General features: G+C 42.8%; 2 protein-coding genes across 5 annotated transcripts in view; one reads left to right on the top strand and one right to left on the bottom strand.

Moving 5' to 3' along the window:
* The window catches only part of Rpgrip1 (RPGR interacting protein 1), a 32,432-nt gene extending 24,394 nt beyond the window's left edge, over positions 1-8,038 (top strand). For all 4 annotated transcript variants that reach the window (XM_087911870.1, XM_087911869.1, XM_087911867.1 and 1 more), the window contains 4 exons: positions 2,728-2,920; positions 4,238-4,322; positions 6,112-6,242; positions 6,838-8,038. In XM_087911870.1, coding sequence (XP_087767996.1) covers positions 2,728-2,920; positions 4,238-4,322; positions 6,112-6,242; positions 6,838-6,950 — 522 coding nt within the window. In that variant the 3' untranslated portion in view covers positions 6,951-8,038. The remainder of the gene's footprint in view (positions 1-2,727; positions 2,921-4,237; positions 4,323-6,111; positions 6,243-6,837) is intronic.
* Supt16h (SPT16 homolog, facilitates chromatin remodeling subunit) overlaps positions 7,186-27,076 on the bottom strand; it is a 33,524-nt gene continuing 13,633 nt past the window's right edge. Inside the window, exons 4-26 of the mRNA XM_048435675.3 lie at positions 26,754-26,906; positions 26,145-26,291; positions 25,839-25,990; positions 24,727-24,899; positions 24,242-24,332; positions 23,087-23,160; positions 22,879-22,991; positions 21,461-21,526; positions 21,253-21,348; positions 20,955-21,070; positions 20,706-20,859; positions 19,717-19,844; positions 18,479-18,614; positions 18,260-18,386; positions 17,999-18,117; positions 16,826-16,951; positions 16,413-16,525; positions 16,060-16,135; positions 15,405-15,574; positions 10,802-10,931; positions 9,699-9,828; positions 9,339-9,416; positions 7,186-8,528 (exon numbers count right to left, since the gene is read on the bottom strand). Coding sequence (XP_048291632.1) covers positions 8,383-8,528; positions 9,339-9,416; positions 9,699-9,828; positions 10,802-10,931; positions 15,405-15,574; positions 16,060-16,135; positions 16,413-16,525; positions 16,826-16,951; positions 17,999-18,117; positions 18,260-18,386; positions 18,479-18,614; positions 19,717-19,844; positions 20,706-20,859; positions 20,955-21,070; positions 21,253-21,348; positions 21,461-21,526; positions 22,879-22,991; positions 23,087-23,160; positions 24,242-24,332; positions 24,727-24,899; positions 25,839-25,990; positions 26,145-26,291; positions 26,754-26,906 — 2,814 coding nt within the window. The 3' untranslated portion in view covers positions 7,186-8,382. The remainder of the gene's footprint in view (positions 8,529-9,338; positions 9,417-9,698; positions 9,829-10,801; positions 10,932-15,404; positions 15,575-16,059; positions 16,136-16,412; positions 16,526-16,825; positions 16,952-17,998; positions 18,118-18,259; positions 18,387-18,478; positions 18,615-19,716; positions 19,845-20,705; positions 20,860-20,954; positions 21,071-21,252; positions 21,349-21,460; positions 21,527-22,878; positions 22,992-23,086; positions 23,161-24,241; positions 24,333-24,726; positions 24,900-25,838; positions 25,991-26,144; positions 26,292-26,753; positions 26,907-27,076) is intronic.

Below are 27,076 nucleotides of genomic sequence, written 5' to 3'. Positions count from 1 at the left end.
AGCATGGCCAGCAGGCTGGCACGCAGTGTTGGAGAAGCAACTGAGGGCTCACACCTGATCCACAGTTGCAGGCAAAGAGAGAGAGAGAGAGAACATGACTGGTTCTGGTGTGGATTTTTGAAACCTCGAAACCCACCTCCAGTGACACACCAATAAGGCCATACTTCCTAAACATTCCCAAACCGAGGACCAAACAGTCAAGCATATGAGTTCACGGAGCCATTAACCACCATACTCCCCTCCCTGGCCTCCATAGGCTTGTAGCCATATCCTAATGCAAAGATGCATTTGGTACAGCTTCAAAAATCCTGATATGGGGAGGTCCTTCTCTACCATGCGCATTCCAGGGATTGAACTCAGTTTAGAGCACAACCTGCAGGAGTTGGGGTGTCCTTCTCTACCGTGCGTGTCCCAGGGATTGAGCTCAGGTTGCCAGGCTTGACAGCTAGTCCCTTCCTTTATGTTTTGAGCCATCTCACTGTCCCCTACTCCCACCTCTTTTTCTTTTCTTAAGAACACAGGTTTATGAAATACAAGTTCCAGACTGCACAGTAAGGAGAATATTGCCTTCAGTAATTAATGTCTAACCCTTATTGCAGCAGCAGCAGCCTGAGGAGCTATGTCACAGACCTCATGTAGGCAAAATCAGTATCAGTGGCTTCAGCACAGAAAAGAATATGAAGCTGATGAAGTTTACTGAAGTACAGAGAAAGGCACTGAAGGAAAGAATAAGGCAGATCATGGGTGCAGGCTTCTCAGAGGAGTCCCGAGCAGGGGCCTTGTTATTGTTGTTTTGTTTTTCCAGGACAGGGTTTCTCTGTGTGGCCCTGGCTGTCCTGAAACTTGCTTTGTAGATCAATCTGGCCTTTAACTCAATGAGATCCACCTGCCTCTGCCTCCTAAGCCGCCACGGCCTGGCTCTGAATTCCTTGAATAACAGATTCACAAGTTGTTTCAGTAGAAGCAATTTACCAGATAACCTTGCTTTCCTTGATAGCCCTGTGGGGAGAGCATAAGTTCTTTTATTCCAGTGTTGATTATTGACACTAACTCTCAAACCATACATTACATATTACTTTAAAAACTGTAAAGGGGTCAGGCTGGAGAGAAGGCTCTGCAGTTTAGAGCACTGGCTGCTCTTCAGAAGTCCTGAGTTCAGTTCCCAGCAACCACATGGTGACTGCCAACCAACCATAATGAGATCTGGTGCCTTTTTCTGACTTGCAGGTAGCATACAGGCAGAGATAAATAAATCTTTAAGAAGACTGTAAAGGGTTAGGAGGCCACAACAAAATTCAAGCAGTTTCAGAGCAGAGAAACTGGTGAGTGACACAGCCTGAGCCCTCGGCTGTGAGATGACAAACCTGCCGGGTCCTCCGGACAGGAGCTGCACTGATGAGCTGAGCTGCAGGAGGGAGGTGGAGGACAGGCAGAGATGGTGAAACTGACTGGCTGACAGCAATTTAAGCAGATTGGTCGCCTCCTCACATAGCTAACGAAAGCCCTGGGGACTGCTGGGAATTCTTCGCCTGTCGGTCCCGACATACACATCAGATTGTTAGACGTCAGAGGACTGGCAGGGCTCAGATGAGAGTTACATTTCCTCAGGCTGGCATTTCTGATAACTCCTCAGGCCTGCTTTCCCAATATGCTTCCAAAATGCCCATATGTTCCTAGAGAGTCAGTTTGCCCAGGAATAACTCATCAGTCTGCCCCACGTGTTAGTACTGGACAGATGGTGCCAGTCACGTGTCCATGCAGGTACACAGTTGTCTTTCAACCTAAAATATGGAGTCTCTCAGGGCAGGGGCCTGCCTGAAAAGCCAGTTTTTAGAGTGGGACACAGGCTGATCTTAACAACGGTGTTCTAGTCTGTGTGTCCTCTAATGCATTTTATTTTTATTGCTTTGCCCTTTTTTTAAGATTTATTTTTATTTCATGTGTGAAGGTGTTTTGTGTGCACGTATGTCTGTGTACCACATGTACGTCCGGTGCCACTGGAGGCTTGAAGTGGGAGTCAGGTCCTCTGGAACCTAGAGTCAGATGGCTATGAGGCATGTGGCAGCTGGACCTCAGAACCTCCTCGCCACTCTTCAAATCTATCTTCTCTTATTCTTCCATTTTGAAGAGCGGTAGTGAGAAACAGAGAAAGAAAAGTCAATGGTTTCCTTGTGTGGGTTCCTGAGAAGAAAACTGCAAACAAGCCATTTTGAAGAAGCAGCCCATTCGACAGCAATGCAGACTCATTCGGGGGTGGGGGGCGGGTTGTCCCCGCTGCACCCCTCTCAAGACTAAGAAGCTCCACTTGTTTCTGGAAATAGGCAGGGTAGAGGCTGGTGCTTGGGCACCATGGCTTGATGCTGACTGGCTGCCACTCTGCAGGAGGGCTCATGTTCGCTTGTATACTTTTGGAAACTAGACAAACGTCAATCTTCTGACAGCTCTTGTGTCATGGTAGACAAAGAACAATGAAAAGAGAGGCGGGTGTAGCAGTGACTTTAAAAAGGGAGCTGAAGCAGACCAGCTTCTTCATTTCGTGTGTGGACTCAGCAGGGGACTCAGCGTCCCGTGACTCTGTGGTAGTTTCATCCAGTTGTCTGCTGGTAACCCTTTTGCCTGTGAACTGTCAGTAAATGGGTTCTTGTGGTGTGCTGTGACGGTTTTCCAGAGCTTTGTGTGAACACTGCAGCCCCACTGACCTTTAGGAAATCAATATTTCCATTTCAGGATTCAGAGAAGATGTGCATTGAGATTGTCTCTCTGGCCTTCTGCCCAGAGGCTGAAGTCTTGTCTGACGAGAACATACAGCAGGTGTATGTAGAGTACAAGTTCTATGATCTGCCGCTGTCAGAGACAGAGACTCCGGTGTCCCTGAGGAAACCTAGGGCAGGAGAGGAAATCCACTTCCACTTTAACAAGGGTGAGCGCTCCTGCAGGGTGAGTGGGCACAGGAGGCAACCAGACATTGGCTGGGGTGCAGGTGAATCCAACCATTTCCCTAGTTAACATATTTACCAAAGTAGTATATGCACATGGCTTAAAAATCAAGTAAGCCTGGGAAACATCTTAGTTAAGCAGTAATTTGTTCCAGTTTCTCAACAGATCACCCTCCACCCCACGACTGAACTCTCTGTAAAGGCTCTTCAATTTTTTTTGGCTATTTTTAAGAATTACTCATATATCTAAATATTTCCACTGAAATTCTACAATATATTAGTTGTAGATATTCAGATCTCATAAAAATTTTAAGCTACACAACTCTACATCCATGTCCTTCACTCGTGTGTCATAATTTTTATTTCAATTATTATTTGTTATTCTAGAATATATATTAATTCTTGCAGTGCCAAGTACCTTCACTTGCTTCAGTTAACCTTCCTTTGACATTTTCTGCCTGCCTCTGCCTCTAGAGTGTTGGAAACAAAGGCAAACACTACCATGCCTGGGTTTTTTTTTTATTTTATTTTGGTTTATTTTAATAGAGTTTCTCAGTACCTTTCATAGGAAGGGATACTGGAATTAAATAAATATTTTTGGGGAAAGGCAGGCATATTTTCCTACCATCCTATTTGATTGATAAATAGCTCAATATATTTGGTATCTACATACCAAATATATGTATTTGTATATAAATATATACACGGAGGCAGGCAGCCACAGATAGTATGCACACATGATTTGAGCTACTTTTTGTTTTTAATTTTTATTTAGACTTCTTTTTATTTCATGTCTGGGTATTCTTCCCACATGTATGTCTGTTCATCACATGCATGCAGGACCTGCAGAGGTCAGAAGATTCCCTTGGAAGGAGTTACAGATAGTAGTTAGCTACCAGTGGGTGCTGGGAACTGAACCTGGACTCTCAATGCTCTTCACCTGAGTCATCTCTTCAGCTCCAATTTTACCTATTTTCTTTTTGGTTTTTCAAGTCAGCATTTCTCTGTGTAACAGCCTAGACTGTCCTGGAACTCGCTTTAGACCAAGCTGGTATCAAATTCAGATTGGCCAGCCTCTGCCTCCCAAGTGCACCCCTGACACAGCCAGCGCAAGCCTAGCCATCTGCAGTGACATCTATGACACAGCCTCCTTTGCCTGTGTTGGCGTCGGTCATGAGCGTCCTGTTTGGAAACAGCCACAGCAGCCTTTCCCCGTCTAGGACCTCTTGCACACAAGGCAAACACTGTACCATTGAGCTACACCCTCATCCCTGTGTTCTTTTTCTTTACCTTTCATACAGTGATAGACCTGGATCCAGTGGAACAACACGGCAGAAGGCAGTTTCTGTTTGCCATGCTGCATGCTCAAGATCCTGAAGAGGGACGGTGAGCCACTTCACACTCTCAGTGCAGACATTCAGACAGCATTTACAGTCTGAGTTTAGACAAGATCCTGAAGAGGGACGGTGAGCCACTTCACACTCCCAGTGCAGACATTCAGACAGCATTTACAGTCTGAGTTTAGACAAGATCCTGAAGAGGGACGGTGAGCCACTTCACACTGCCAATGCAGACATTCAGACAACATTTACAGTCTGAGTTCAGTTCTGCACTTACGCTAATACTTTAACAACTTAATTTCTTCTCGACTCCCCCATCTGACTGCTCGTTCAGTCTAGGTTTAGTTCGTATTTCACTGGTGGCAGGGACTCGTATGTGGGTAAAAGCAACATTGCGATTCTTGATAGTGTTCTACATTGAGCAAACAGATCATTTGGATTTTTTTTTTTTTTTTTTTTTTGGAGACAGGGTTTCTTTGTAGCTTTGGAGCCTGTCCTGGAACTCGTTCTCAGTGGACCAGGCTGACCTTGAACTCACAGATCCGCCTGCCTCTGCCTCCGGAATGCTGGGATTAAAGGTGTGAACCACCACCTGGTTTATACGTATATTTTAAAATACTTTAAAAATTGTATGTGTGAGGTGGAGTGATGGCTCAGCAGCAACACTGGTTGCCCTTTCAGAGGACCCAGGTGTGACCCCTAGTACCCACACAACAGTTCACAACTATCTATAATTCCATTCAGGGGATCTAAAACCCTCTTCTGGCTTCTTGCAGGCACCATGCATATGGTTCACAAAAACAAAATTTTATAAAACTTATACTCATGTGCATGGGTGTTTTGTCTGTATGTCTACTTCTTCCTTTGGCTTTTAAAAACCATTGCTTTCCTTCTTCTGCTTCGTGTTAGGTTTCAGCTGACTTTGCCTTTGGTGTTTGCACCTCTTTGTCAGAGCTGGTTTTCAATCCCAACCCCCACTTCTGGCTCTGTGGTCTTTGCAGTGTTGCTCCAATGTCCTTTCAAGAGTGACAGATTTTCCACAGTAGTTGGTCTTGTCTCAAGCCCATAACAAAGTCAGTAAGCTGGCTTTCTGTAGACTTGGGGACTCTTTCACAGTACTGAGGTTCACTGTACGGGTGCACGCTGCTCTGCTCCAGCGAGGGGAGGTGGTCTTTAGAACTAACAACACTTTTCTTTTCAAAGGTTAATGAGTCAGGAGGGTTGGCACATACCTGCAGTTGGAGCATTTAGGAAGTAGAGGCAGGAGGCCAGTCTCAGCTATGTAGCGAGTTGCAGGCCAGCCTGGGCTATATGAGATTGTCTCAAAAAAAGCTGAGACAGATTAATAGGTAGTAAAAGAGCTTGCTTCCAAATTTAATGGCTTGAGTTCAATCCCCAGGATACACATGGTGTTCTGATTTCCACCTGACTCTTGGCTCCTTAGGAAATAGAAGGAGGCAGAGGATGGGATTCAGATTCAGGGAAAACACTACTATTTGTGATTACTTTTCCATTTTTATTTTACTTGTATGGGTGTTTACCCGCCACGTCTGTACCACGTGGTGTGCCCACAGAGGCTGTCACAGTAGTGATAAATGATGCGAGCCACCAGGTGGGTGCTGGTGGTCAAACCTGTGTCCTCAGAGAGAGTAGCCAATGCTTTTATTCCATGAGCAGCCTCTCCAAACTCCATGATTACTTTTGGGGGTGGGGTTTCACTTTGTCGCCCTGGCTGTCCTTGAACTCAGAGATCCAACTGCCTCTGCCTCCACAGTGGGATTCCATGTGTTCATAACAGTGCTGAGTTAAATGAACTCCTTTCAATTTATTTTCAGTTTAAAGTTTACAGTGGTAAGTGATCCTCTGGATGAAGAAAAGCAAGAATGTCAAGATGTAGGCTATGCGTACCTTGAACTGTGGCAGGTGCTTGAATCTGGAAGAGATGCCCTAGAGCAAGAACTAGAGAGTGAGCAATACAATTTTATGCTTCTTAGTTCCATTTATTCGGAGAAAATAACCTACCAGTGTAACTGCTAACCTGTTGACATTGTCTGCTGCGAAGTCTTTCCTTAACAGCTATATGTATTTAATTCTGGACTACGTCTATGCTTGTTTGGCCTCAATCCCAGGAGTGAAGAAAAATACTGCTCTTTAAAAAAAAAAAACCCAAACATTTATTATGCATGTGTACACATGTGTGAATGTCAGGGGACAATCTGTAGGGCTCAGTTTCTTGCCTTCCACTCTGTAGGTTCTGGGGGTCTTCACCCACTGAGTCATCTGTCCAGTCCTAAAAACCCTTTCTTCTCTATTCTGGCTTCACTTTCTTATGAAAGGAGCCATCACTGCATGTGACAGACAGCAGGTATATATGAAAGTGTATAACTGAATGGGTGTGATGGTATAGACCTTTAATCCCAGCACTTAGCAGGCAAGGGCACCACCTCTAAATCTGAGGTCAGCCTGGTCTATATAGTGAGTTATGGGTCAGCCAGGGCTAGAGTGAGACCTTGTGTAAATGGAACACTGTGGCTGCCTAACGTCTCTATCCTTCTCCACAGTTGTGAGCCCTGGAGACCAGGCCATCCAAATCGGAAGGCTGAAGGTTTCCCTTCGTGCAGCTGCTGCCCTCCATAGCATTTACAAGGAAATGGCTGAAGATCTGCTTTCATGAAAGAGCTACTCCACTCTAAGATCTGAGGGAATCTCCTATAAAGGAACATGCTATGCCACAAACCTGGTCTCCTGTGCTATCTGCTGTCTGTTTCTCAAACTAATGGCAAGGCTCACAGCCACCAGTGAACTTCTGTGGTACTAGTTGGATAAAGGCATTTTGTTCTAACATCTTAACATTCTAGTATGCAAAACTTGATTTCAGGAACTGCAAAGAAATGGTCATAAAAGACAAATTTACAAAAAACAAAAACAAAAAAATCCCGGTTTATTTATCTTTTAGTTCTTCCAAAATTCAAAATATCAAGTCCTACTGCTAAGGAGAGAAAACAAACAAACATAAAATCTGAGAAGCCCCTTCTCTTAGAGTCACAGCAGAAGAGGCGAAGTGGACAGGTGGATGCAGGGAGCCTGCAGGGAGGATGGCAAGATAAAGTCCCCCAGTGCTTCAAAGCTGATCATCACAAGTGACCAACATAAGATACTGCAGAGAAAGGAAAGGCAGGAGCAGCAGAGTCCAGCCTTGTAGTATGGCCTGTTCCTGTTCTCTTCTTGTCAAGATATTTTATGCCAAGGCATGACTGTGTTGACTCCCTTGAGCCTCCCTCTAGATCTCACCTGCAGGACGAGGCATGACCATTCTTCCTTAGCTGTGGCAGGAGAGACAGTGGTAACTGTGCCTTCCAGCATAGGAAGGAGATAACCCAGCCATGGAGTTCCAGTACTCATGTCTTCCAAGGCAGCAGAAATGCCTCAAAATACGCATGAAGCAAGAAACCAGGAAAACTTAAGGCCAGCCGTCAGCCCACAATGCCGTTAGCTCAGCTGTGTGTATCACAATCATTAGCAAAGCCCAAGAACCTTTCTTGAGAACTTCAGATCGGAACTTAAAAGCGAACCTGAGGGGCCAGAACCATGCTTCAGCTAAGGATGGCGGCTCAGGCCTGCAATCCCAGCACTTGGGAGGCAGAGCAAGAGGATTACAAGTTTGAGGCCAGCCTGGTTTACAGTGACTTCAAGGTCAGCCACAGCTACATAGCAAGACTGTCTCAAAAAGCCATGAAAAAATAAAAATGCAAAGAAAAAGAACCATAGTAGAAATAGTTAATGGTCAGCTTATACCACTGTCTTGGTAATTCAGCTTTGAAACACCAAAGATAGGTTGTCAAAAGAAAACAAACGGTATCAAGGGTGGGAGGAGCCTCCTGCCCTTCAACATCGCCTCCTTTGCCAGCCATCTGAGTGGGGCCACTGGCACATGTCCTGGTGGGCCTGGAATTCCCCGAATAGCTTGGTCCACACAAATGGCCCCTAAACCCATAAACACAAATGGCAAAACTTCAATGAAACCAAAAGGAGAAACAGTTTCTATGTCATGTCGGATTGTTAGGAGTTGTCTGCAGAGAGAATGGAGCAGAGGACCAAGGTTCATATTACTTTCTCTTCTTCTTGGGGGGTGCAGAGCTGTGTCTGGAACCACGGTTTGAGCCACGGCCTGAACTATGTACAGATGCCTTCCTCTTCCGGCTCATACTTCGACTCTGTTCTTCTTCCTCCTCATAACGGCTTTCACGGTCCGCTAAGCAGAAGGCAGAGTGATTCATTAGCTCAAGACACGTACTATCTATCAACTGAACGAGCCAGTCTGTCACCCTGAGTGTCTCTCTCCATCTGGTCAGCACTAGTTACAGGATCCACACAAGTGAGCTTATTTACAAGGAGAATTCAGAGGCTACCTGCCCAAAGCACTTAGCACAATGCTAACACATAATGCTAACTTTTAATAACTTCTATTTGGGGCTTGGCTTTAAAGTAATGACATCAACACCAACTAGACAATATTCCTAATTCTAACTTTCTGACTGGGGAATTACACTGCTGTGCACAGTGAGAAGATTACAGAGATGGAATCAAGCCCACCTGGAGCTTCAGGGCACAGTCTTACCTCTCCTCATATGTACATGTATGCATTCTGTGTGCCCGTGTTTGGGGAAGCACGCAGAGCAGAGGCTGACATCAGCTGTCTCCCTCAATTGCTCACCGTCTCAGGAGACAAGGTCCGGAACTGAACTTGGCGTAGACAGGCCAGCCAATAAGGCCCAAGGATTCTCATACCTTTGCCTCCCCAGCACTGCGATTACAAGCATACACTACTGTGTCCAAATTTTATGTAAGGGTTCTAGGGCCCCACACCCAGGTTCCTAAGCTTGAACGGCAATCACGTTTCCAACTGAGCCGTCTCCCTAACCTTCTGCCCAAATAATTTTATAGCCATCTTTCCAATCCTCATAGGCATCTAACATTAACATCTCAAAACAAAGAATAGCGTCAGGCATTTGTACACAAATTAAATGAGTAAGTCACCCAAAACAACAAATTTTAAAATAACCTTTTCGAGCTTCTTCTTCTAGCTCATCCCAGTCCTTCCCGCTTTCTTCTTCACTGCCCAGAGATTCCTTGGAATAGTCTGGAAAAATATTGAGTGCACATTACTAATGCAGAAATGCAATAGAATATTGAATATTTTCCTTTTCTAAAAGCAATCTCTAGGAATGATATCAGATGAGGAAGCCATGATAGATGTCTTCTCCTTTAAAACTCATGTGTCCTGTGCATGGGAGGCTGGAGAAGGATGTCCCCCCCCCCCCCCGTCACCCCTAGTGCTATGTCAAGTGAGTGTGACCGGCTTTAAGAGTGAGTGCTGCTCCAAACACTGAGTCATTATATAGTGCAACAAGTATTCTCTAACCTGATTCCTCTGCCTCTGACGAATAATCTTCATCACTGTCCTCTTCTTCCTCTTCATAGTCATCCTCAGAAGGATTAAAAGTCTCATCTTCAATCTCGGACTCAGAATCCCCATCCTCAGCATCACTTCCCTGGTGAAGTTCAGAAAGCATAAGACCCATTTACTACTTTTCTCATATTTGTTTATTAATAAAGTAATTCAATATACTCAGTCCACTAGCATTTCATATATAAAAACTCAAGAGAGCCAAATGACCAAGAAATAAAGTATCTGTCTTAAAATTATTCATTAAAGTACACTTATTATATTCTCAAACAGCCAATTCATCTGTTTTTATCTGTAGAAATTAATGACAGAAATACACTTTGTATTAATGCACTATGCCAAAGTAGGAGCTCTATTTAAAATAGGTTTTTAATTAAAAATAAAAATTTATTTTTGGACATGGCCTCACTGTGTAGCCCTCACCTGACACTTTCTATACGACTAGGCTAGTCTTGAATTCAGATACCTCCTTCCTTCTGAGTGCAGAAATTAAAGGTGTGTATCACCACAGTTGGGGGCTATTTATTTTTTAAAGATTTTTTTTTCTTCCAAATTTTGTATGTATGAGAATCTGCTACATGTATGCCTATGAGCCGTGTGTGGCAGTGCTATGGAGATAGAAAAGAGCTTCAACTCCTCTGGAACTAGAGCTGGATGGCTGTGGGCTACCATGTAGGTGGTAGGATTTAACTCGGGTCCCCTGGAGGAGTAGGCAGTGCTCTTAACTGTTGAGTGATTTCTTTAGCCTCAGGAGGACAATTTTCTTTGAAGTACTTTTTGTAATAAGCCTCAGTCCCATCTCCTCCAAACACTAAGAAACTTTGTGAGGAATAATTTTATAAATTAAAGCAATGTGGCTAGTGACTACCAATGCCCAATGAATTCATCGTTTACCTACAAAAGTAACCTAAAGAAACAATAATACCATGCTGTGCTTTCAGCTTCTCTCTGCTGGTCAGGCCCTTTATTCCTACCTTCAGATGTCATTCCCTTCCGTGCCTAGATGACATTAGGCAACACTGCATACCAAACTAAAAAGAAACCCCACACTCACGCACCTCACCCTCAGGTTCCAGGAAAGACCAGCCACCTTGTTCAAAGAAGCCCTCAGGGTCATCAACAATGGTCTTCATGATTTTAGTCCAGTTGAGGGATTGTACTCCTTCTGTGTACTTTAGGTCACAGGAACTAAAACAACATTACAAAATCAGAATCAAACTCTATTTTCTGACAATGTAAACTGTCCTTATAACTATTAACTCTCACTGGGCATGCCCCAAATGGCTGATATTTGAATTCCCAGAGCTCTGATCCTCACGGCAGAAAAGCATACCAACCCACACAAGCTTGTTCCTCAAACTTATTCTGAGTTCATTCTTCTTCATGGTCTTTGTATGACTCATCCAGGCTGACCACCCCTCACTGATGCCACCTTAACTTAGAACCAGTTCTGAGAGTCTCTTCAGTTTCCACTGGGCCTGTCCCACAACATTGCCCTGTTTTCCTATCTGAGGATGGACATATCTTTCTAAGTATGTAACATGTTTTCAATATCTAAGGAGCTTAAATCACTATTTACTAGCTTGTTTTGTGGACTGCTATGTTAGAGTGGACGACTGAGAAAGGAGGTCCAGAGAGAGGGCCCAGCAGTTACGAGCTCTTGCAGAGGACCCATGTTTAGTTACTATTACCCACTCGATGGCTCACAACCACCTACAACTGCAGTTCCAGGGGACCAGACTCCCTCTTCTAAGCTCCACAGGCACCAGGCATGTGTGAGTTGCATAGACATTCATGCGGGCAAAGCACTCATACTCATAAAATAAATCTTAAAAGGACGCAGAAAAAGTGACTAACTACAATAAGGATAAAAATAAATCCTTAGCAAATGTCCTGCCTGAGACCTACTAAAAGAATCTGCTTTAAGCAATGCTATCTACACTAAGATTTCTACTTTTAAATCTTAATAATTAACCTGGGTCCTCTTCAAGAGCTCCTAAATTTAATAATTTCTACATTTTCTAAGACTTCTAGTCCAAACACTAAGAAACTCGGTGAGGGGTAATTTTATAAATTCAATTGTATCAATTTTAATTTATATAAACTTAATAACCTGGGTCCTCTGCAAGCGCTCCTATCTGATGACCCTCCTTTTCTCTTAGTAAGGTAAGCAGGGAGTACAGTCCTTAATAACCTGGGTCCTCTGCAAGCGCTATCTGATGACCCATTAGACCCTCCTTTTCTCTTAGGAGTACAGTCCTTTCCACACTGAAACAACTGGGAAGCCAAACGGAAGAATAGTTTCTACACAATGGAAGAAAGCAGCAAGAATGTAGTTTAGTTCTTTGATTGATGAAAACAAACAAGGTTTTGTTTCAAATCTACCTCAGTTCTCTATCTGGCAGAATACAGGAAATCAAGAAACACTACACTGCTTTCATATTCTACCCCACCATGCTCTCTCTCTTTTCTGTTGTTCTTTGCGGGCAGGATGTAGGAGCCTGTCATTTGACTGTATGACGTCAGCCTCTCTGGCCTCCACTCTTCCCATTCCCTTTGCTAGATGCACTGCCCCTTCTTTTTCTGTACACACAGACTAGTCACTAGTGTTACTGAGGTTGGTTTTTGTCTTCCCATTCGCATCCAAAGTAACTAATGTGCCAGGCATATGCAGTACTATAACCCATTACTATATGTTCATTACAGATTGCCCTTTGATAGTGATTAATTCTGCAGACAGTATTTTCATAGCAAGGTAAGACTGGAGACCACGCCTGATAACTTGGCTACCAGTCCAGCTGTGGAAAACAAGACTGCAACTTGATACAAGAAAGATAGCTGGGGGAAAAAAAAAAATCAAATCCAACCAATGACCAGATTTAAAAAAAAAAAAAAAAAAGCAGGGTGACATTACTCCTCTCAAAATCTTCAACCTGTAGTGAGTGGATTAGATGAAACTTCAGAAAAAGAACTGAGAAAGCAAAATCCACACAAACTCCTAAACAAATTCCAAGAGAACACTATTGCTGAAGCAAATAAGAGAATATAAGCTATGAAAATATAAGCTATGGGGCTAGAGAGATGGCTCAGCAGCTAGAACACTGGCTATTCTTTCAGAGGACCTGGTTCAATTCTCAGTACCCACCCGACAGCTCACAACTGTCTGTAACTCCTGTTCCAGGGGATCTGATACCTTCACACCAATGCACATAAAATAAAGTTAAATAAAAAAAGGAATTCCATAGAGAAAAACATTGAAAAAACCACACTGAAATTGGATATCAGAAGAAATCCTTCAAACGAAGAGAAACAATAAAAATAATAAATAAATACAATAGCATAATATTAAGTGAGACAGGAATTAAAAAAAAAAACCCAAGCATTATAAAGTCAATCTAGCCAGATGGTGGTGGCACCCACCTTTCATCCCAGCACTGGGGAGGCACAGGCAAGCGCATCTCTGAGTTTAAGGCCAGCGTTGTCTACAGAGTGAGTTCCAAGGACAGTCAGAGCTATACAGAGAAAAAAAAATCCAAGCAAACACTCCCATCCCCACATCAAAACCTTGAAATAAACCCAAGAGTGTAAAGACCTTTTGTGCTAATAGACTGGAAAAACTAATAGTGTGAAAATCGCCATTTACAGATTCAATACAGTCCCAGCCAAAACTCCAATGCATTTTTCACAAAACGTAAAACAAACAAATGAAGAAAAAAACTTAAAATTCATTTGAAATTACATATGATCTCAGATACCCAAAACAATCTTGAGCAAGAAAGTGTAAATACCATCATACTTAATTTCAAATTCTATTATAGCTACAGTGACAAAAACAGCATTGTAATTACACAAAACAGACCACAGATCAAAGGAGCAGAATAGAAAATAGAGACACAGAGTGATGATCAAATGATTTTTGATGAAGATGGCAAAAATACACACTGGAGCCTCTTTAACAAAAAGGTGTTATAAAAAGAATATTCACGCTGGGCGATGGTGGCACACGCCTTTAATCCCAGCACTTAGGAGGAGGCAGTGGCAGATGGATCTCTGTGAGTCTGAGGCCAGCCTGCTCTACACAGAGAAACCTTGTCTTGAAAATCAAACGACAAATGGGACCTCATAAAATTAAAAAGCTGTACAGGAATAGTTAATTGAGTGAAGACAGGTTACAATGGGAGGAAAAGGCTTGCCGGTTATCTGACACAGGATTAATGTCTAGAATAAAGACAAAGGCTGATCTTCTAGAGGAGCTGGGTATGGTTCCCAGCACCATATGGGTACCTGCAACCATATGTAACACCAGTTCTAAGGGATAAGATGGCATCTTCTGGTTTCCATGGCGCCAGGCATTCAAGTAGTGCACAGACATAAATGTAGGCAAAACATCCATACATAAAAATGAACTAAATACAAAGAACTTAAAACCTAACAAGAAACGAAAAATCCAATAATAAATGGGCTAATGAGCAGACGGAAGCCAAAGGATGTAGCATCATAAAGTCAAGTATGCTTCCCTAGCATCCACAAGGCCCTAGGTTTGACCTCCAAAATGGCATAAACTGTGTGCGAGTACACACTGGCAAACCCAGCACTCAGGAGGTAGAGGAAGGATTAGAAGAAGTTCAAAATTATCTTAGGTGATAATTTTGAGTCGAGACCAGCCTTGGCTTCATGAGACTGTCTCAAGAGAAAATCATAAAAATCTCGGCAACAAGACTCATCGGGGAGGGACCTATGTCTGAGCCCCCTGGACCTGTATGGCAGAAGGAAATACCTGACTCCACATGGTGCTGCCTGCCCCTGTCAACAAATAAATAAACGTACAACATTTTGGGCTGGAGGGATGGCTCAGAAGTTAAGAGTGCTTACTGCTCTTGTACAGGACCTTGGTTCAGTCTCCAACCTATTCTTTTGGCTCCCATGGGTTCTTGCATACACACGGCACACACACATACACAGATTCACAAGAAATACAATTGTTAATGAAAATATGAAAAAATGGTGTTCAGTTTCACTGGCCATCAGAGAAACTAAGATCAAAACTACAATCATTTCATCTTCAGTCGGAATATAAGTCACCAAGAAAAAAAACAAGTGACAGCGTGGGTGTGGACAAGAGAATCCTCACACCACGCTCTGTGGTAACTAACATGGAGGTTTCTCAAAAGACTAGAAATCTGGTCCATCTCTGCAGTCCAAGTCAACACATGACAGAGGTACTGTAGCCCCCTTCACAGGAACCAACCCAGGTGTCTAAGTGGATAAGGATCTGATATACATATATTTGAATGAAACTGTAGACAGCATCAGAAAAAATTCAGGACTGTATGTATTCTCTCATTTAGGGTTCCTAGATTTATAGTCACATAAATTTAAGCAGCTATAGGTTAAGTCAAAATAGACATCAAATGCTTAGGTGAACGGAGGTGATTAAAGGGAGGAGAGGGTGTATATTATATACACCCAATCTATATACTTATAAATGAATGAATGAATGAATAAAAAAAGAGACAAGATTCTCAAATTATTACTAGGGCTGGATGCCAATTTCTGGGCTCAGAAGTTCTGCCTCAGGCACCTGAGTAGCTGGGACTATAGGCACATATTATGGTGTAACAGTCACAGGGCAAATGGGAAGTGGCAAACAGGTTTACTTACTTCAGCCACTCCTTGATGGGGTCTAGAGAGGCGACAGGAATGGCATTGATCATTGTGACTTTCTTGCTATAATCCTTGTAGACAATCACCATATCAAAGTTCTTCAGGTGAAACTGGACCCTCTCAAAATGGATCAGCTCCACTTCATCCAGCGTCACCACAAAGGGTGGCTGTCAAAACAAGGACCGTATCACTACCATGTAAACCCTTCCCCCAAGACAGCATCACTACCATGGAAACCCTTCCCCTAACACTGCATCACTATCATGTAAACCCTTCCTCCAAGACTGCATCACTACCATGTAAACCACTGCCCAGCTCTGTCCCCTTTCTAACAACTGCGTTACTAAGAGAAAGCAGGAAGGATGTGGGTGTTACTTAGTAGTATAGCACGTCCTCAGCAAAGCAGCAGACTGTGGGTTTAATCTCTGAACAGTGGGGTAGGAAGAAAGTGAAAAGGAAAGGACCAGAAAACTAAAAGTAACAGTATGGGGACTGGAGAGATTGCTCAGTGGCTAAGTGTACTGGCCACTATTCCAGAGAACTGGGGTTCAATTCCCAAGACCCATATAGTGTCTAACAATGGTCTCTAACTCCTCTCCTGGTTTCTGAGAGCACCAGGCACGCACATGTGAAAGGATGCATGAATACTCACCCACTCTGTAGCATTTACCAGTGCACTACTAGTGGGCTGAAGGAGACAGGTACTCCTGTAGGGAGCCCCATTAAATCTGAAAGAGAGTAGGAAAACAAACAGTCCACTTACTACATCAGAGACTGCTGTTGACACTACACACATCTTCCCTTCTCTTGGCCAAACAGTTCCCAAGGAAATCACTCATGGAAACTCTTAGGATATTAAAAATACTTGTGAGTATGTGCCACAGGCCAGGCATCCGGTCCTCCTGGCGCCATCTCTCTAGCCTAAAGTCCTTCCAGTTTTGAGTTGTTGTCTCAAAGGTGAATGAGTTTCTGTGATATTAAATTACTGGAGAAGAAGTGCATTACCCCAGGTCCCTGAATGGCACTTCAAACTCCAGTTCCTCCTTTGTTAGAGCCTCAACTTTTTCAATAAAATTTTTAAAGGCTGTTTTCAGTTTGTGTCTCATTTCTCGTTCCATCTGTGGAGGAAAATACATTTATTCACAGTTATTATATGACTTGTTAATTGTATTTCCCCTCAAAAACTTAAAAATTCTTTTATAGTTTCAATTTTCTGACACTTTATCTTATTTACGGCTCATACCATAAACCATAAAAGTAACTCTCTAAGCTATGTCTAACTCATAAGTCATTACACTGAACCACCAGAGCAGATACTGAAGCTATTTGGTACCTATTTAGGAGCATAAGATACAACCCTCAGCTCATACTTAACCCTTCTCTACTATTCTATAAATATGATTCTGAATTTCTCAGACCTGCTCAGCATAGAGGTCATCTCGGTCATGCATATGTTGATGTTTCCCCAAATCCGTAGTAATCTCTCCAACTTCTGTGTAGAACTGTACATCTGTGTGTCGTTTCTTCCCAAACATAATAGCATTCTAACGATAAACCAGAGAGAACAGGAAAATCAGAAGACTTAGGCCACCAAACTTACAAAAAGATAAAATGCAAACCTGGTGGCGTATGTCCTTAATCGCAGGACTTGGGAGGCAAAAACAGGTGGATCTCTGTGAGTCTACAGAATGGGTTCTAGGATAGGCTCCTAAGCTAGAGAGAAACCTGAATTGAAAACCGCCTCCCCCAAAAGAGACAAGATGCTTTAAGAAACAAAACACAGTCGGGCATTGAGGAGCACACCTTTAATCCCAGCACTCAGAATGCAGAAGCAGAGTCTTGCTTGATGACAAGTGACAGCGTTTCTCTGTAGCTTTGGAGCCTGTCCTGGAACTAGCTCTTGTAGATCAGGCTGGCTTCAAACTCAGAGATCCACCTGCCTCTGCTTCCTGAGTGCTGGGATTAAAGGTGTGGAATAATAGTGGCAAACCTGTTATAGGGTAATCAACTACCTGATTATAATAGGGGCTCACCTACAGGAGGGAATTCATATGTGTTGCTGAAAACCTAGTCAAAAGCCATGAGGTGGGGAGGTCATAGGTCCCAGTGGGGGAAACTACAGCTGTTGTTCTGTTAAATGGATAAGATACACACATCAAATTATCTTCTAAATAGTTATGCTAATTCCTACAGATTAGTTCTGCTTTCATCTTTTGTCAGGAAGCTTCTTTTTGCAGTGTGCAGTAGTAACTACAGAAACTTCTAACTAGTCAAAGTGCTAAGACTAAGTCACAGGCCCACAGTAATTTATAAACATATTATTAAAATCTTTTCATTTTTTGAGGAGGAAATATTTCTCTGTGTAATAGTCCTTGCTGTACCTGTCCTGGAACTTGCTTTATAGACCAGCAGACTGGCCTCAAGCTCACAAAGATCCGCTTGCCTCTGCCTTCCAAGTGCTGGAATTAAAGGCATGCACCCCCTTTGCCCAGTTATTAAAACTTCAATGATTGTGATTTTCTGTAATAAATGAAAAACTTAAGTTTTTGTTGAGAGCATTAACCACAGCTAGTTTAGATAGAAGAATGTACCTTGAGGTGAAAGTGCAAGACAATAATCATCTCCCCATCACAGGGCTGGAACAAAGCATGCTTGATATTATTGTACAGAATGTCCACCTTATCTCCTCGGACGGACGTGAAGCGGAAACCTGGGCAAATGACAAGGTCAGCAACTGTCAAGTAGTGTCTGAGGTTAGGCCAGCTCAACAACGTCAGAGGGAGCGGTACTATCACTGTTTGGCTACCCTGGACTTCTCTGAAGCGACAGTGCAGGCATGCAGGCGTGCATACCGTTGACGTGGGCCTCCAGGGAGCCTTGCATTCTCTTCTGAGCGATGTTGGGGCGGATGTACAGGTCCTTCAGCTTGGGGTTGCTTCGGTTGAGGTTGATCACCAGGGAGTCTTGTTTCACAATGCCCTATGAGTTACAGAACAGTCCGTGAATGTGCACGGATCCTCACACGAGCACCCCAGCATCTGTATGAAGGAGCCTTGTCTGTTCAGACTCACCTCTTTCTCTTTCTCTTCAGCTTCTCGGGTCTTGTAACGTTTCTGTACTTCTTTTATAATTCGGAAAGCATTCTGAAGATTTAAGGCTGGTACGGTCTGTTCTCCAGGTGCTTTCATATTTGAAGCTCGGTATGTACTATCGAAGAAGGAAAATTTTTATAGATATTAGGCTAGCAACCTGATCCATTACTGTAACTTATAAGCGGGTTAATCTTTCTATTGTGTTTATGTGCTGGTGTGTGTGTGTGTGCTGTGTGGAGGTCAGAGGTCAACACTGACTGCCTTTCTTGATCACTCTCCCTGCCCTTTTATTGAGAGGTTCTTTCACAGATCTGTATAGAAGGGCTGGTTAGCAAGATCAGCTCCCCCCCCCCCCATCTTCACCTAGGACTATAGACGCAAGCGGCTGCACCTATTTTTTTTTTTTAATTTTTTAAATAAGAGGGTCCTGGAGATCTAAGCCTAGGTCTTTAAGCTTGCACGACAACCATTCTACTGATTCTCTCTCTCTCCAAGACTATCTTTTAAAAGATATTTTCATATACTCTAAGCTGGCCTTGAACTCCTGATCTACCTGTTGTACACCCTCCACCCCCAACAAGTGCTACCCTGCTTAATATTTCTGTAAGAAAAACAACTACTGCTGGACGGTGGTGGCGCACACCATTAATCCTAGCACTTGGATCTCTGAGTTCAAGGCCAAGGTCAGGCTCCAAAGCTACAGAGAAACCCTTCTTGAAGCTTCCCCTCCTTCCCCCCAAAAAGAAAAACAACTACCACCAAATATGGGAATGGTCAGAAATCAGAAAACAAACAAACAAAAAAATCTTGTCTTAAAATGGAAAGAGTAGGGAAATCACACTTGTATTTCTTCAAATCTGACATAGTATCTCCCAATATTCCATCCCACTCCATGAAGGAAATAAGAACCTAATATAGGACACACTTTTTTTTTTCTGAGATGGGTTTCACTATAGTTCAGGGTTATTTGGAATTCACTCTGTAGCCCAGGATGACCCTGAACTTGTAAATTTTCTGCCTTAGCCTCTTGAATGTGAGCTTCAAACTGTACTGTATTCACCATAGTTGGCCTACACACATTTTCTTTTAAACCTGAGGATTCTATTGCAAAATGTGTACTGTGAATATAAAATTGTCTTATGATGATTCTAAGCTAAGATCCATACTTAAAACATTACAAAGTCAGCAGTGTAAATTCTTGTTTCCCGGGGACTCACATTTCCTTGACGAAAGTGGCTTCAGGGTTGGGAAAGATGTTGCCTTCATTCCTGCCAAGAGCACTGCCTGGACAATAAAAGTTGATTCGCAAGTAAGTGTAATCTCCCTCCACAGACATACTTATGTTCTGTTCAAAGAGAGAGAGAGAAGTTAGGTTTGTTAGACTACAGAATGAAGCTCAGCGGCAGAGCATTTATCTACAGTGCACACGGTCCTGGCTCAATTCTCAGCTGCAGAAGAAAAAGTCTGCATTTTGGTGCTTGAGTCAAACCTATGAAACTGAACCAAAATCAAGACAGACACATTCAGCACTGTTTGTCACACAATCAAGTGACTGCCTCTCAAAAACAAACAGATAAATAAATGAATAATAACCTAATTATAAAATACCTTATGACAGGAACACATTTTAAGGTTAAATAATGACTACAAATTCAGAGACACAAACTATAGGGGCTATAGGAGATGGCTCAGGTGGTAAAGTGCTTGCTGCAAAATCACGAGGACCCAGGTTTGCACGCCCAGCACCCACACAAAACCTAAGTTTGGTATGCATATCTCTAATCCTAGGGCTAAGGGCAGGCAGAGACCTGGTGAATTTCCAGAGTTTGGTGGACAGTCACTTTAGTCAATTGTTCAGTCAGAGCTCAATGAAAGATTCTGTCTCAAAAAATGAGGTAGAGAGAGCCTGAGTTAAGACGCCGGACACTGACCTACAGCACACGCACCCATATGCCCCCACACAAACAAATTAAGAAACCAAATAACTGGAAAATTATCTTTCTGGACTAATTTAATTTCCTACAAAGTGAAAACTAGAAGTGGGGGGAGGGGACACCAAGCGCAGGAGATAAAGGAGGCAGGAAAGCAGCACAGTGAAATGTAGGATGGTGTTCAGAACGGGGAGAGTGGAGAAGAGACTATTAAAGAAAACACAACTGGAATCTTAAAAACTTCGTGAGGACACCTGACCAGGGAGTATTGGTACCTTGATTGTGGCAATATGGAAGGGTGTGGCAATGCCAAAAACAGGCATTATCACAGTCTCATATTTCTTATCAATATAGATCTTCATTTCCCGAATATGTGGTTCCTTAGGCATCAGAGATGGGTTTTTGTAGGATACATTAGATTTGCGAGCTCTGGAGTGGGGTTAAAGAAACAAAACAAAAGGTAATTGAGCAACCTCTGCAGTTACGTATCTCTAGGTAACAGCCTCCTCCATGTGGACGCCTACTTCTGAATCTGCTGCTCCCCCTTCTGCTCCGTCAGCCTCCTCTTGGCTTCCTCATTGAGCTGGGCTGCCAGTTCCTTCTGATGTGCTCTCCGCTTCTCTTCTGCGGTCATCTCATTCTAGGAAAGTGACAATCAATTCAGTCTCCTAACGCCTCCACGGTTGGCCTGCACCTTCTATGCGGCCCTAGCAGCAATTAACCCGGGGATTCTCTTGTCTCAGCCTACTGAGTGTTGGGATTACAGAGGTGCATCAGCATATCCTGCTCCATGGCCCATGTGATTTAAAACGGTAAACTTACCCGTGTTCTTTCTGTCAGTAATGCTGCCCTAGAACCTCTTCCCAGAAGGTCCTCTGCCTCATCTTTCTCTTCTTCCTCTTCTTCTTCATCCTCATTCTGTGGAACAAGGTATAATAAAAATACCACTTACTGCTTTTTAAAAAGCTGAGGCTGCGTAACTCTTCTACTACACTCAGATTCCCCTAACAACCGTTTAGAGCTTTCTCACCTTCAGGAAAATCCCCACATTCTTTACTTTCTTTTTCACCGAAGTAAGAACAGTGGCTGGGCCATCCTAGAATACAGGAGAATTTAGACCTTTAACACTTGCTCTTAACTTACCAGTTGGGCAATATCAAGAACTTTCTAGATTCTTTTTGTTGTTGTTTTGTTTTTTCAAGACAAGGTTTCTCTGTGTAGCTTTGGAGCCTGTCCTGGCACTAGCTCTTGTACACCAGGCTAGCCCCAGAGATCTGTCTACCTCCACCTCCCAAGTGCTGGGATTAAAGGTATGTGATACCACCAGCCAGCTGAACTTTCTACATTCTAAAAGCTTGTTTTTTTTTTTTTGGTTTTGGCTGCTTTTTTTTTCCCCTCTGTAGCCGATCCTGGAACTCACTCTGTAGACCAGGCTGGCCTTGAACTTACAGAGATGCGCCTGCTTCTGCCTCCCAAGTGCTGGGATTAAAGGTGTGCACTACCTAGGCATAGATGATTCTAAAATCTAAAAACAACAAATAGTTCTTCCTCTCCCTGTTTCTCTTTAGAAACTATAATTTGAGCAATGGTTGATTTGAAAACAGATGGCTCAGCGGCTAAGAGTGCATATTGCTATTGCACAGGTAAGACCTGAGCTCAGTCCCAAGCACACGTGCTAGGCAACCCATAACTGCTTGCAACTCCAGCTCCAGGGATCCAAGGCCACTGGCATCCACAGGCACTCATACACGTACACACACTTGGAAACAAAATCCATTTGGGGGTTGATGAGATGGCAACCACAGGAAGAGAACAATTACTAATGAGGAACCCATAAAAAAGCTGGGTGACACCAGGCAGTGGTGGGGAGGCACAGTCAGGTAGATCTCTAGGAGTTCAAGGCCAGCCTGAGTCTGGTCTACAGAGCGAGTTCCAGGATAGACTCTAAAGTTACAGACAAACCCTGTGTTGAAAAACCAACCCACCCAAAACAAAAAAACAAGCTGGGTGAGCTCACACATATCTGTAACCCTAGCTCTGAGTGAGACAAGAGGATTCTAGGGAATTGTTCTTACTAACCTAGCCACAAAACTTGAGTTACATAGATTCAGCAAGAAACACTGCCATAAAGGAATACACAGAGAATGGTAAGGACACCCAATGCCCCCTTTCTGGTCTCTATGGATACATGTGCACACACATGTATGCAAACACTCAGAGTCACATACACACATACAAACGAACATAAAAAAAGCAAGTTTCAGTATTAGACTTAGTTTCTGATTTAAAACACCCATTTGTCTGAGCCAGAGTCTTTATTCCTCACTGTTCTAATAAGTCTAGGAAATGGACTTCCCCAAGTAACAACCATTAACAAAGACCAGAAGTACCAGAGTCCATGACGACAGACTTCAAAGATCAGTTTATGAATACGGAAAGATAGCGCACCTCATCTACAAGCACTGTGTCACCAATGAATAGGGCATAGGTTTTCTCTTCTGGTTTCTTCCCTTCTTTGTTGGTCAGGTCTGAAAATCCCAGGTTAATGCTGAAAACCATTCCTAAAATCATAAAATGGCTACAGTCAGTGGCCACAGAGGGTACAGAAAAGGAAAATTTATACAGAAAAAGAATGACAGGGAATCACTCAAATTACCTTTCTTCAGCTTGTACTGATTTTTACTATTGATTACTAGAGAGCCTTCACGGAATTCAATTCCCATCCCAAATCTGAAAACAAACAAAAAGAAATATAAGCAGCAGGTTAAAACATTAGTAATATGGCCCAAATGTGATTACAACTTTCAGATAAAGCAGGCCAACAAGCGGAAGTAATCTACCGCTTACTAAGTAAAGGAATAAAATAACAAAACAAAGGAAAAACAAAAAAAAAAAATACACCACCCCACCAAACCCCAAAACAAACATACAAAAACAAACAAACAAAACCCAACCAAAAATCCCTCCAAAACAACGAAGACCATTTTAGGCCTCTAAATGTTATATAATCCGGTATTAAAAAATAATTCCCAGGCCCAGTGGGATGGCTCATTCGGTAAGTGCACATCCACGGAAGAGGAAAGAACTGCTTTGAGATTCGACCTCTGACCTCCATATGCACACCACAGGACACAAGACATAAATAAATGTAAAAAAAATTCAAAACTTCCCTAATCACTTCACCAAACATTTATAGAGATTTAATATTAACATACAGCAATATTTTTAGCTTTAAAAGTCAAATTTAAATTTAATGTACCATTAAATAAAACAGGGAGTTTTTCTATAAATAATACAGAGGAGACTGAACTGAGAGGCAGTTTTTCAGTAGAATAATGCTAGGGAGAATAGGACTTGTGATGATCCCAAGTCCAGGGAGAACCCACACAGTGAAGAGTGTGCCTGGAACTGGTTCCCACGGCTCTCTAATATTTCACCCAGCATTTCTGAGTAATTGTTCACTGGTCAAATGCAATTTTTGACAAACACTGTATCAAGTTCAGAATAGATCCAGTAGGGCATCCCAGAGTCATTAATTGCTCTCTCTCTCTACTGGTGACAAAAGGAAAACAAATGAACGACATCACTGGTCAGACAACTGACGGCACACGCCGCAGGCCCAGTACCTGAGAAGTTTTGTGTAACTCAGGCTGGCAGGAGTTGGGAGGTCAGTGTGAGTTACTGTAGGAAACCCCATCTCACAACACAAAAATCAAATACTCCCAAACATTAGAGAGCTCAGCCTTAGAATACAGACTGACTGCTAGACATGAAAACTGAGTCAAGAGACACAGCACACACGGCAACACACCCTAGGTTTTTCGTAATTTTGTTGAGCAGTTCTGGCTTCTGTTTCTTAACCACATCCATGACAGAGTTATACACATCACATATCTTCACACCTAACAAGAGAGAAAAGAAAGAGACATTAAGTATTTTTTCAGTGGAAGACAACAAAATGACATCATGTAATGAAGTTATTTTTACCTACTAAGTCCCTTAAAGTAGCGTTTTTCAAAGTGTGAAAGGAGGAGTATCTGCCATGACAGGAATTAGGAATCTGAGTGTTTAAAACAGAAAGCATATAATCATTTGTTTCCTTTGTGATGCTGGGAACTGAAGCTGGCTTCTTTCGGCTGTGCTAGGGATGAAATCTAGGCCCTGCACAAGCCAGACAACGGCTCTCTATCACCAAGCTACATCCTCAGTCCCTGAAAACCATTACTCAGAATCACGGATCCAGGGGAACCGTGAAACAGGCAGGACCTCCAGATGATCCTTTCTTTGGAATCTTACCATGTCTTAATTCTTTTAGCAACTCCTCTTGAAGCTGGAGTAAAAAATTGTAATTTTCTTGAACTTCCTGAGTAGGGTCAACCATCAAGGTGCGAACAAGGTTGGAGCAGTAAGATTTGAAGCGAATGCCCATGGCGCACGTAATGGCCCCAAAATGCATATGATTTTTATCACTAGGGACCAAAGAAAAAAAGCATTTTACCAGCAAATCCGGCAGAGCACCACTGGCGTTCGACACCCACAATCACTGCTCGTCCTTGATACAGCCCACATTCCAACAGAACAGACGTAAACTCCTTCCACCCCTAGACACACCACTTATAAAGTAAAGATTAGAAACCCAAACTTTAGGATAAAAATTCAGGGAGAGATGATAACTGCAGAATAAAACAGAAAGACAGAGCAAGTTATGGGAGTTGGGGAGTTACTTACATTCTGATCCTCCATGACCTTAAGTTATAATTTTTCTGTGTGCATTTGTGTTTGGTGGTGTTGGGGCTCAAATTTTAGGCCTTGACACCCTAAGCCAGTACTCTACTACTGAACTGCAGCCCCAGTAGAGCCCTTTTCACAGTAGGTCTTAATATTAAACAAAGAAATTACCTGACGGTATACCTACCCTTTTAATTTCTTTCAGTTTATTTTGCATTTTCTAGCACTGCCCACCAGGGTCTCTCTCTGTAACTCTGAGGTCTACTTGCCTGCCTCTAGAGGGCTAGGGTTAAAGGCAATTGTCACATTTGACTCTTCTAGTACTTTAAAGAGGCCAGGAGGAGGGAGGCTCCTGACCCTTGGAGCTGGTACAGGTGTTTATGAGCTGTCTGATGTAGGTAGTGGTTTTTCAACTGTGGTCTTCATGGTAGAGCAGAGATATGTGCTCTTAACCAATTAACTATCTCTCCAGTCCCCTTATCTAACATTATTTAAGAATTTGGACAAAAATATTTATTATCAACTGTTAATGTAAAATGTAATGAAATACACATATACATGATAAGATTATATGTAAAGCAGATTAGTTATTCTGTCTCTTGCTTTTTGGAAAAGTCAGAAGAAAAAAAAAACCAGGTTAAAATGTCCTGGCCACTGCATTATGGACTTTCCACACTTACCTCACCACACTGAATTTGAGATTATAGTTGCCCCCACTCTGAATGATGGGAGGGTAACACATTTCCACAGTAGAAGGGTCTGCCCCAGCTAGGTATTTTTTCTCTTCAATGGCCTTTTCCACAGACTCAGCCAATTTGCTATGTCGAACTTTCTAGAGTATGCAGAAATACAGTTACACTCACTGGAGGGCAGTACACAGAAGTGTAAGTAAAACATGTCAAAAACCCTGAAAATGTGGTCCAAGCTGAGCAGAGACTCGGTACTACTTCATCAATACACTAAACACAGCCTCCCTCTTTCATTACCTCATCTGCATCCACTATTTCCATGACTCTTTCCTTGAAGAATTTGTTGAAGACCTCAGAGGTGATGCTGGCTGCTTTCTTCATGAGGTTGAGCTCACCATCCTCCTTCACAGCAATGGTGTACGCCACAACAGCACTGATATCTACCTGCAGGCAAAGTGGTGAATCTCTAACTGCTAGACACAATCACCAGCAATGCATACCTCAGAATGCTCAGTCTCTTCCTGAACTGAATGAACACTTAAAACATCTCTCTTAAGACACATGTGCATTCTATGAGACATTAAGCCAATGTACTACTGAACACATAAATTTATCTTTCTAGGTTGGAGAAGGCAGGAAGGCAGGGAAAGATGACTCCAAAACAGAATTTGAGTAAGAGATTCTTCTCAGCTATCTAATGTGAGTTACCTAACGTGGCAGTACCACTTTTGAATGCCTTATCTTCTAAATGAAAATTAAAAGGAATATGACTTAGCCAAAGGACATGAAAATCAGAACTGTGAAGAATGAACATGGGTTTTCCCAAATGAAAATCCTCCGCCGTGAGGGAAGCCCACGCTACCTCCTGTGTCCCTTTCAACGTGCTCCTCCCCGAAGAACCCTTACTTTGTCAAAGCCCTCCTTGTTGAGACAGTCACTCCAGCTCTTCATGAATTCTCCTGGGAACTTGTCTTTGCTGAACACTCCAATTTTCTTGCCATTCTTGCTTTCTTTAATGGCTTCAATCATCTTGTCAAAGCTGCTCTTATTGCTTTCGTTCTACCAATGCCACAGGAAAGGAAACGTTAACTGAAGAATTAGACTTCTATTTTCTACCTAGCAACAAGCAGAGAGTAATAATCTAAACCACGGAAAGGATGTGTTTTCTGAGCCCCACCCATTTCTTCAGAGCAGATTATCACATGCCCAATGCTGACAGACATTTTTTG

The sequence above is a fragment of the Myodes glareolus genome, chromosome 12 (genome assembly GCF_982192425.1).
Source record: "Myodes glareolus chromosome 12, mMyoGla1.1, whole genome shotgun sequence".
NCBI classification, from domain to species: domain Eukaryota; kingdom Metazoa; phylum Chordata; class Mammalia; order Rodentia; family Cricetidae; genus Myodes; species Myodes glareolus.
This window is presented reverse-complemented; position numbering and strand designations above follow the sequence as displayed.